We start from the raw sequence: 11,257 nt of genomic DNA on the forward strand, positions 1-11,257 counted from the left end.
CAAATAAATCTATGCATTATTTCAGGTTTTGTAATCACTGAAGCGATAAAATAAGTGATGGCAGTGAATACAGGTAAAGCAAAAAAAAAAAAAAAAAAGACTGTAGAATATTGTTCTTCAGATATATCCTAAAGGTTATGAAGCAGCACAGATTGATTTATGCTTTAATATGAGATCGCAGATGTTTGATCAACTCAATGAGGTTTTATGAGTGCTAGCTGACCTGTGGTAACTACGTGCACTTAGTTCATTGCAACCATGAGGTAGGACATATTAGAATAAATGCCTGATGGAGGCACTGACGTGTTCTCCCTCACAATAGCTGAAGCTAAGAGCTTAGATCTGGTTGGTGACCAGGGCTCTGGGGATTTTCTGAGCTGTGAAAATTATTGTATGGAGTTCTACAACAAGGTAAGGACAATCATAGGCAGAAGAGGACTTAACAGCCTGATGTGGTTGAATTAGGCACAGTAGTAGAGCCATGAGGACACGGAAGATTTACCCTCCAAATTCAAGGGCAGTTGAAATGAAGTCAAAATGAAGTGAAAACCAGCACTGGCTGGAAAGAACTTCAGGCTTTATAGCTTTCCTTAGAGCCATAGAGGTGTGTTCCCCATGAAGGACCCCAAATTCAGTTTGGGGATCATGCCAGTGCTCTGCTCTGTCTCTAACCCTCTTCCTCCCCGTCATATCTGGTCCTATCCCAGGTAGTGAGAAGAAGGTGTTGAGATAGTTCACCTCAAAGACTTACTGAACATAATGGGCGTTGAATATACTCCAGCCCCTTGGAGATGTTAGTAGAGCATCTACCATGGGGGCAAAGAGGATAGCTAGCGTGAACTGAGAAAGCATCATTAACAATACAAGGATTTTAGGACCATAGGTCCAAGGATCACCCCAGTTGTCAATGAAGACCTACTGATGCAGGTGTCAGCTCTGGTGATGAAGAGCTCATCTTTCAGGACATGTTCCAATCTAATAGTCCAACACCTCACAGTCCAACATACATTTATCTTCACAGCAGCCCAAGAATGATTGAGCTATAGGTTATAAGCCAGCAAGATTCTCAGAGGTACTTGGGAGCCTTCAGTCCACCTGTTTTGAACCTAAAATGGATGAAGACATCGCTCATAGAGTCCAGATACTATTGTGAAGAGGGACTCAGAGTACTCGTTGCGCAGCGCATCATGCTCTTCTTGCTGGGCATTTCTGCTAGTGGCTGCATGGCCACCTGATGGGTTGGTTCAGGTCATCGATATGTCTGAAAACTGGTCTTTTTCTTTTCTTTTTTTGATACAGGGAAGGGCTGCACAAATGCTGTCTTTGATGTAATGGAAAAGAAGGTCAGGACAACCTCTCTCTCTTGCCCTGCAGTCGCTTAATCCACCTGTGGAAACACACCTCGGAAAAGCTGTCATTCCTGTGCCCAAGCCCACCCAGACAGTCCAGCATGGTAGAGGGGCTTGAACCTAGTTTCTGGGTGATCCATAACCTGTGGCTCTTCCTTGGTCCTCTGTGGGTTGAGAATGTGCCATGGGCTGCTGGGACAGCAATGTTAAGTGCATCTGCCAGTCCCTTGGTCATCTCTGGACCATTCCTTTACTTACAATTCCCTCTGAAGTCAAGGGGCAGCTTGATCCCACCAAAATGCATCATCACGTGCTGCTTAGCAGCATGTCACCACGAGCATCATCACTGGTAAAAAACCACCAGCTCTAATGTGCCGGGTTCCCGTCAAAAGGGGCTCTGAGAGGAAGAAGCCGTCTGTTTCCTTTAACCTACAATAAAGCAAAGCAGTTCAAAGAGAAGGAAAAGGAGGTTAACGATCTCTTTGAAATGTAGGTTCAAATTCCCAGCACGGCCCCAGTCAATTACCAGCAAGTGCCACCCGCCGGTGACACACATCCACCGGTGACACACATCCACCGTCTTCTAGGGAGGAAGAGGAGGGGAGCCCACGTGGCGCAGAGGTCCAAGCGGGCAGCGGCGGGCGGGGGGGTGAAAGGACATCACCATGGTGGTGGGAAAGTTTCCAAGGGAAAAACTTTAGGTTTTTTTTTTTTTTTTTTCAGGCTCATTCATCCCCCTGGGGTGCAGCTGGAGTGGAGGCTGGAGCAGCGGAGGGGACGGAGCTGGGCAGGGTGGCAGCACATCCCCCTGCCCAAACCCCTCTGCGGCTGGCAGGGGTGGGTTTTTTTGAAGGATGCGCAGCAGGATGCTGCTGCTTTCTCCGGGGTGGCTCCTCCGTGACAGAATGAACCACTTTTATTTTAATGCCATTAATAAAAGGTGGTGCAGGGGTGGGGATGGGGCAGGAGCGGGGTGGGGGTGGGCAGGTTTGTTCTGGCACCGAGGGACGCGTGCACACAGGCATACAAATGCTGGGAGACAAAGACTGTGATTAAGGGCCGGTGCTCCAACTCCCTGCGTATTACAGCAGAGGATTTATCTGATGGCCTAGTTTCAGGTCCAATTTTCCACCTTCCCATCAGGTTCCCAGGTCTGCTCATCCACTCAAAAAGGGAAGGAAGGGGATGTCTCGGGAGCAATGGGGCAGGAACAACCCTACAGTGCTGCCTCTAGAAACGTGCATGGGGCAGAGGGTTTGGCTGCCCCAAAGCTTTCCCGGGAAGCAGATCCCCGGGGCAGCCAGAAGGATTATGCCCAGCCATGCGGCACTATTGTCCGGCATGGCAAGAGTGCATCCGTGCTTTCCAGCCTGACCAACTCAGGGTGTGTGGAACAAACGTGCTGGAAATAAAAACCTCTCGCAAAAGGGGAAACGTGCAGAGAGGCAGCTATTTTTAAAAGGTTTCGGCACCTACTGCTGCTATGCAGTCAGTCACATAATCAGTCAGCGAGGGATTTCTGTAGGCTGACGGCTGACAGCCAGGAGAAACAGCTCCGGCAGACTGGCGAGAAGGAAACGGGAGCTTTTGGGTACCAAAAGGTGCGCGTTTCCAAATAAAGAGAAGAAGGTTGTTCTATGCTGCCCTGGGCGTAAGGCGGTTGAGGGGGAAGCGATCCTCAGTGTCTTTCCCAACATGCTGGGAAGTGGGGTGAGATGCTGATAACCCTCCAAGGGACAGAGTGCTGCAGGAAAATGCCAGATCAGCCACTTCTTCCCCCTCCCTGACCCGGCCTATCCTTATTGCCCAGCTTCTGCTGAGGTTTTCCTGCTTCTAAAAATATTCAGCCTCTAATTAAAAAAGCCCATCTTGCTTGCCAGGGCAAACGTATGCAGCCGCAGAGCTGAGCCGGTCCTGGAGACAGCTAGAGCTTGCAGCGAACCAGCCTGGCCAGCTTTCCTTGGCATGGGTGGCTGGGGTCATGTCTGACTGGAGCATCATGTAAGTGGGGCATTCACACGGAAGTGGGAGAAGCCATCTTCAGACCTGTTGTTCCCTGTCCATCCCCTGGCAGACTGGGACAGCAAGACACTCTCCACTTCTCCGACTGAGCCTGTTGTCCCAGGGCAAGAAGGATCCCATCCAGAAGAAGCCCCAGAATCACAGAGTCTCAAAATGGTCAGGGTCGGAAGGGCTCTCTGGAGCTCCCCCAGTGCCACCCCCTGCCAGAGCAGGGGCACCTCCAGCAGTGGCACAGGACGGCGTCCAGGCGGGTTTGGAATGGCTCCAGAGGGGGAGACTCCCCCACCTCTCTGGGCAGCCTGTGCCACTGCTCTGCCACCCTCACAGCAAAGAAGTCCCTCCTGATGTTAAGATGGAACTGCCTATGTTCCAGTTTGTGCCCATTACCTCTTGTCTTGTCACTGGGAACCACTGAAAAAAGACTGTTCCCATCTTCCTGTCACCCTCCCTCTAATTTATATTTAAGTATTGATAAAATCTCCCCTCAGTCTTCTCAGAAGGAACATGGTGGTGTAGCCTAATGTTCACAGCATGCAATGGTAGACACCAGAGGAGCAGTCATCAATAAGGGTTGGTGATGGCTTTTCCTCTACAGTCCCTAACAGTGCTGGGGGCAGAATCTGGCCTCTCCTGGAGATGTCTACCACCAGGTTACGCTCTGACCAAACCTTGCAGTCCTGGAGGATAACACAGTTTGGAAAGGCAGATGGAGAACCAACAGCCTCTTCCAGCCAGCCTGCAGCTCTGCCTGCCTGGATGGAAGATACAGTTGTTCCTTCAGGCTTGGGAGGACTGGGAATGCTGCAGCTTCCCGGGGGCGGTTTCCTCACTGAGGCTCTGCTTGCATCACTTTTATACACAGCACCGAGAAGTGCTTAAAATTAAATTTGCTATTTAAGAGCAGGCAAAGCCCTCCTGAGGTGTTTCTATTTATTCTGTAGTTGCAGTGGCTCTGCATGCTCTCAGCCCTCCACGCAGCAGCCCCCGTTCCTCGGAGAGTGGTGCTGAGGCCGGACCACGTGTATCTCACTGCCGAAAGCTCTGCGGTCTGGCAGTGTGCAGCCTTCCATGCCGTGGCATCGCTCATGCGCCCATTTGCTTCCTCCCTCCCCTACGGTCCCGTGAAACAGCTTGTGGGCTCTCCTCACATCACCTGCTTTGCAAACCCTGCCTTTCAACCCGAGCAGACTGTGTCCCAGAGTGGCCAAATCCGTGAAGAGATCCCCACCATCTCTGACAAGCTTTGGAGCACATCCTGGAGGAGGAAATTTGCTCCAGATACACTTGGGCTGCTTCACTGCCACATAGAATCATGGAATCATAGAATCATCTAGGTTGGAAGGGACCTTGAAGATCATCAAGTCCAACCATTAACCTAACACTGCCCAAACCGCCATTAAACCATGTCCCTCAACACCACATCTACATGTCTTTTAAACACCTCCAGGGATGGTGACTCCACCACTTCTCTGGGCAGCCTGTTCCAATGTTTGATAACCCTTTTGGTGAAGAAATTTTTCCTGATATCCAATCTAAACCTCCCCTGGTGCAATTTTATGCCATTTCCTCATGTCCTATCACTTGTTACTTGGCAGAAGAGCCCGATACCCATCTCTCTACAACCAAGCTTCCCCGTCTTTCGCCTGCCGGGACTTTGGTCTTGACACACCGATCTGAAAAATTTCAACCTTCAGTTCGACCTTCAGATCCCTGCGAGCCTGAATGGGGGAGCTGGAGGGAAATCAGCAGCAGTCCATAAATTCCTTCGAGTCAGCCAGTGAAGTTCTCAAGCCTTTCAGCCAGTGAGGAGGTCAGCAGGCCAAACACAGCGGGACAAATCCTACCTCCCGTTTGGAGATGCAACACCCATGAGGCTGGTGGGGCTGAGCGGAGCCAAGGAGAGAAGCCGCTTTGTGCTTCAGACCCAGCGACAGCTGCCGCCTTCCCAGCACTAAGGCAATAAATCCGGGGGATCTGGGCTTATTCTCCTCCAAATCACTTTATTATATTGTGAGTAATCACAAAGCCTTACAATGCTGCAGAGGTTCTTTAAAAAAAAACAACCAAAAAACAAACAACAAACTAACACAGCAACAGAATCTGCCAGCTTTCGCGAAGATTTGTTTAGCTAGCAGCTAGCGTGAGATTACACACAAAAATCTTGCAGTCTTCATTTGGATTGTCACATTGGGTTTTAAACTTACCACAGTGGCACAAAGACAGTAACTTTGACAGTACGTGATCCCTGTAACATTTCATCTACGTACGGACTTATAAAATTAAACAACTTTTCTTTTAAAAATTACATTTTCTGCCAGCAGAAAAGAATTCTCTTAAAAAGGCAAGATCCACTAAAAAACACCCCCTTCCTCCCAAACTGCCCCGGTCTTGCACTGCAGTTGGTTGCTGTTCCCCTCCAGATCCCTGCCTGTAGGCAGTCCCATTGCCTTTTTAAGAAAATCAACACATTTCTTATGACTGTGAAGGCTGGTCGAGCACTGCAGAGGCTCAGGAGAGGGGCAAAAGCCCCAACACTGAAGGAAAGGGTTAAACCCACCCCCTCCTTAACATTGAAAAGGAGATGGATGAAAAGGTGGGAGAAGGATTTCAGTATCCAAATTGAGGTGTTGACTCTGGCTTTTATGTGCCCAGTGGTTTTCAACCATTCCTGGAGACAGCTGCTTTGGGCAATAGGGTTTCTATTTGCGAAGACCTTTGAGGGTGTGAGGACGAAGCCTGAGCTCCTCCCAACACTCCCAAGGAGGGTTGTGGGATGGGTTTCTATCTGCATCACCTTTACACGGACTTCCCTAAACCAGCTTCAAACATGGAAGGTTACCCTGATGCGAGGCTGGCTTTAGAGACCAAGATACAGATCAGCCCCAGCAGGACGGCCATCCACAGCATCCCTTCCCATCCTCAGGACAGAGCGTGCCAGATGTGAACCAGACCTCAGCAGATGCCTCCACTGCAGGAGCTCCTATAAGCAAATTGAAGGCTTCACACACGGCATTGAGTCACGCTGTGCTGCCTTCCCCTGCTTTCTCCTAGCCCAGAGAAGAAGAGGGACAAGAGGGGCTCCCCTTTGCTTTTCCAGCATTTCAGTAATGGGGGAAAAACTGAGTAAATCTCTGAGGACCAGGTTTTTTTATCAGATTTCGGTTGGCAGCCAAGGAGCTGTGTGAGAGAAAGAAATGCTACAACTCTGGAAAATAAAACCCAAGATCTTTCTCCTGATATGCAAAGCACTCTGGGGTCACAGACGTCAGTGTTAATTCTTCCCCTGGCATGTTCTGAAGAGCGTTTTGGCACTGGAAATTGCCTCACACGCGCCCAGCTGAGTCACAGATGTTGTGTTGAGATGCGGAATGTCAGCATGGAAACAGCTTACTCTCACGTCCTCTGGGTCTGCATCTTGGTTTGGTAAGGTCGTCAAGATGAGAATACCTGTCAAAGTTTTCTTCCAAGCTTCCCCAGAAAGATAAGAGGGATTTTTTAAATTTTTTTTTTTTAAGCCAGGCTACATGAACTCTTCACTTTGCAGCTCAGTCAATTTCACAGAATCACAGAATGGTTTAGGTTGGAAGGGACCTTAAAGATCATCGAGTTCCAACCCCCCTGCCATGGGCAGGGACACCTCCCACCAGCCCAGGTTGCTCCAAGCCCCGTCCAACCTGGCCTTGAACACCTCCAGGGATGGGGCAGCCACAGCTTCTCTGGGCAACCTGTCCCAGTGCCTCACCACCCTCAGAGTGAAAATTTGCTTCATCGGAGGCTGGTTTCTGGGTGAGATGTGGCTGTTGGCAGACCCTCTGCTTCCCTTGGTCTGCTGCACAGCAGCTCAGAGCAATGGCTCGCTAAGGTTAGAAAGACAGGAGGTTGCCAGGGTTGGACCTAAAGTAATTAGACATGAAAAGGATCGAGATAGGAAAACAGAGAGAAAATTGTGGGAAAAGTTCTTGACTTACTCAACGTTCATTTCACACCTATGCAAATAACATGTAAAAACCAGCACATCAGGAGCATCCCATATTCAGGTTTGTCTGGAAATGTTTCTTCAAGACTGAAAGTGCATGACAGGGAACAGGGTGCTGCTAATGAAGGCAACATCCAGAAGGCACTTCTTGGGGAGTAATAATTAAAAAAAGGATGATGAATGGGTTTGTAAGCAAGCAGCTACGGAGTTGGTACGTTTTGGTGTGTGCTCTGGAGAGACGTAGCTTTGCTCCTACAAACAGATCTGGGGCACGAAGATTCACTCCAGACCGACCGTTCTGCCCTGGGACCTGCAGAGCAGCTTGGTCCCTGTTGTCCAGCATCACCGCTCTTGAGCTAACGGGCTGCCTGCAGGACCTCAATGCACCGAGTAAAATCTGGAGCCTGCAGATGACGTGGGCCGGGATTCGAGAGTTTATAAAATCCACAAACGAGTATTGGCATATACAAATATATAAATTATTGACAGTTTTACAAAAGGCACACTGCAAGCCATCTCAGTCCGACACCTGTACAATCCCACGGCCCCCCCTCCCCTCCCTCCCCCACCCCTTCTCCCCAGCTTTCATCACGAAACGTAAGGCGCTGCTGCTACGGACCCGTGGCTGTCGTGGCAACTGAGGACCTCTTTTTTGGTCAGCCCAATTTGTCGGTGGTACTGTCCTTCTTTGATGGTCTTAAGACACTGTATGTTCTTCCCCAAGGTGATGCTTTTGATGGAAGGCAGGTATTTCAGCACAGTCTTTGGCAAGGATGACACGCCTGTCCCAGAGAGGTTGAGCTCTTGTAGGGAGTTCAGACCAAAGATAACTTCAGCAGTCAGTGACTTTAAGTTAGGATTGCTGGATAAATCCAAAACTTGGAGGGTTGATAGTTCCTTGAAGCTATAAGGAGATAATTCTCCAAAGCCACGCAGGCCACTGAGGGATAAATGAATCAAATCTTTCAGCCCCGTGAAGTCTCCTTTCTCAATCTTGACTAGAGGGTTCCCATCAAGATTTAAGTATCGGAGAGGAATGCCTTGAAGGTTTGGCACAGACGTTAGCCTGTTTCCAGAAAGATTTAAGTTCTGAATGTTGGGGATGCTCTTTTCACGGTGCCTCATAATTGTGCTGAGCATATTGTTGGATAGGTCCACATTCAGGGGTTTTCCTTGACCTTTTGAAGCAAAAATGTCCATAGCTATATCCAAAAGCTTGTTATTGCTCAAATCTATGTCGCCCAATGGAGAAGTGGAGAAACAGTCCTCCGGAAGGACTTCCAGAGAGTTATGACTCAGATCCAAGGACTCCAGGTACCGAAGCCTGGAGAAGGTTGTGGAGGAAATCTTGGCGATTTTGTTGTAGCTCAGGTCAAGGCTCACCAAGGTGGTGTATCCTGGGCCAGTAAGCATCGATTCATTGATTGTTTCCAGTTTGTTTGATGATAGATCCAAGTAGGATGTATCCAGAGGGATTGGGACAGGAACAATGTGCGAGCCTATTCCACTGCAGTCCACCTTGGTCAAGCTAAAGCTGTCAAAGAGACCAAAGCTTTCCACTTCGCAGTGGCAACCAGGGAAGCAGGTTTTGGTGGCACCAAAACAAGGAAGGAGAAGCAGCAAATTGAACCAGGCTAGGAATTGCATTGTTGACCTGTAAAACAAGACGATAAGAAAATAGATTTAATTGGCATAGAAATTACTTTACTGAAGATGTGTAACAGTTTGAGTTGTGCAGTCTTCTCCTCTGTCTTTCCAAAGGGACAGATTAAGTATACCCTTAGATAGCATGGATATCCCAAACACTTTGTCTGTCATGTCGTGAAAATCACTGGGAACTTAATGGAGAAAAAAATATTCGATCAACAGTCTTTGCAGATATAACCAAGCTAAGACACAACTGGAAATTAACTGTAAGAACAGTAGGCTGCCTTAAAGCAAGATCTATCCAACACACATCCTTTTGGCTGGACCATGGAAGAAGCAGCTAAATGACAGCTCAAACCCTGAGTCATTTTACAGCCTGGCAAACTTCAGCACACAGAGGTCTTCATGTCAGAGCATCCATATGAGATTTGGAAGCGCCCGGTTCAAGACCCTGCATTGACGGGTTGAAGAAGTCACGTAGGCTGTGGGCCCAGTGGGAGTCTTAGATGTCCAAAACCCTTATCAGGAAAGGAAAAACCAAGCTCCTGTTCATTTCCTATAGATGACAGAGAAAACAGCATCATCAGAACATCATCCACCAGGATGAACAGCTGGAAAGGCTAAGCTGTCTACTGGCCAGATGGAGAGCATGTCTCCCTTGCTTAGACTTCAGGTGCAAATTTAGAAGTGTTTAGCTGGGTAAGATCATTGCTTTATATCAGGTGGCTAAACCCAACCCTCCTCGGGCTGGTGGCAGGCAGGACAGACAACAGCCACTTGGAGCCTCACCTGCTGGAGCAGGGGAACCAAGGACTGCTCAGTCTAACCCAGACTCTGCTGTGGTGGGCCCAGCCTCCTGCACAGTCATTGAGTGGAGAGAGCCATTTTGTTTCATATAAAGCCTTTTATAGAGCCTGGGAGTCTTTGCTAATTACATCAAGTATTCTTTCTGATTAACAATGCCAGCAAGGAGCTCCCTCCATCCCTCTGGTTTTGACCCTCCTCTATATAAGACATTTCTGTCCCTCCATAGTCACAGTCGAGGAAGGAAGAGCGCTGATCTGCACCTCTCCAGCTTTGCTGGACCATTTCAGATCACATCCTAACAGCTCCACCGCACAACTGTGGGCACCAGCCACTGCGTGATATCAAGAGCCAGCCAAAAAAGCTTCAGCTCTGCATCTCTGGAGAGGGTAAATTGGAGCATGCTGGTATCCCACAGGTCAGCAGAGACAGCGAGGGTTGTCCTCGCTGGGTCCCATTGCAGTCATGGGTGACGCTCCTCATGCCTTAAAAACAGTCTCCAGGAGGTCAGCAGCAAGAACTCCCATCAAACCAGACAAGCAGATCCATCGGCACCACTCTTTGGCTACGCTGCTGGCGATACACAGAGACTCACGTGCCAAGCGCTCATTTAACCAAAGAAAAAAAAATAAAAATCCCCTTTAAACGCATGTTCCCATCCCCACCTCAGCCCCTCTGGTCTCTATTCTCACCTTTCCCACAGCTGTTTAAAAGCACTTTATTAACTTCCGTGCAGTATCATCTTTCCCACACACCCTTTGATCTGGCTGAGGCACCTTCCCCGCAGCCCTCGCACCTCCCCAGGACCATTTCCTAGAAGTTCACACTTCATCTTCCCTCACCCACCCCTTGGCAGCCGTTTCTCTCCCTTTTCAGCGTGGTCTTCTTGGCCCTCCTCTCCTTCCCAGGAGACTGACCAGGGGCTACTTGCCAATGTGCAAAAGAAGTGCAAAGAGGAAAAAAAGCGTTGCCAAAATATCGTCCTGATCACTGATATGACTTGTCTGGCGGTAACTCCCAGACCTCCTGGCAAATAGAGAGCAGAAATTGGGACTCTGGCCAAAAAGCCTGCAACCAAAGCATCGCTAAAGGCCAACACGCAATCCTCCAGGGTCCATTATTCTACAGAAACAACAGAAAATCAGTAAGATGAGCCCCAGTCCCAGCCCATCTCAACTGTTTCTTGAGAAAACACGTATGTGTGCAGAGGGGACGCAGGGGGTAGCGCTCCTTTCTGCAGACACATTTCCAGATATCCCTTTCCTAATGACATCAAGGCTGATCCCCTCTGGTTCTGTGCAGACAGACCGTAGCTTGCTCCCTTCTGCCGTCTCTCCTAAACTAAATACCACTTTTTTTTTTTTTTTTTTAATGAAGCTGCATTTGGAATGCACTGAAATGTTTTATTACCAGGGGAAGTGAGAGCAGTGGGGAGCTCTTTGGAAACTCAAAAAGACAA

At 48.9% G+C, this 11,257-nt stretch overlaps 1 protein-coding gene across 1 annotated transcript; it reads right to left on the bottom strand.

Moving 5' to 3' along the window:
- Window positions 1-7,553: 7,553 nt before the first annotated feature.
- On the bottom strand, window positions 7,554-8,994 carry TSKU (tsukushi, small leucine rich proteoglycan). Its single transcript, XM_009881229.1, has one exon. It carries the CDS (start codon window positions 8,992-8,994, stop codon window positions 7,936-7,938), a length of 1,059 nt encoding a protein of 352 aa, XP_009879531.1. The 3' UTR covers window positions 7,554-7,935.
- Between the last annotated feature and the right edge of the window lie 2,263 nt (window positions 8,995-11,257).

This window comes from Charadrius vociferus, unplaced genomic scaffold (assembly GCF_000708025.1).
Source record: "Charadrius vociferus isolate BGI_N301 unplaced genomic scaffold, ASM70802v2 scaffold1, whole genome shotgun sequence".
In the NCBI taxonomy this organism is placed as follows: domain Eukaryota; kingdom Metazoa; phylum Chordata; class Aves; order Charadriiformes; family Charadriidae; genus Charadrius; species Charadrius vociferus.

Coding starts and splice junctions, on each gene's coding strand:
- TSKU (XM_009881229.1), bottom strand. CDS start 8,994: ATGCAATTCCTAGCCTGGTTCAATTTGCTGCTTCTCCTTCCTTGTTTT.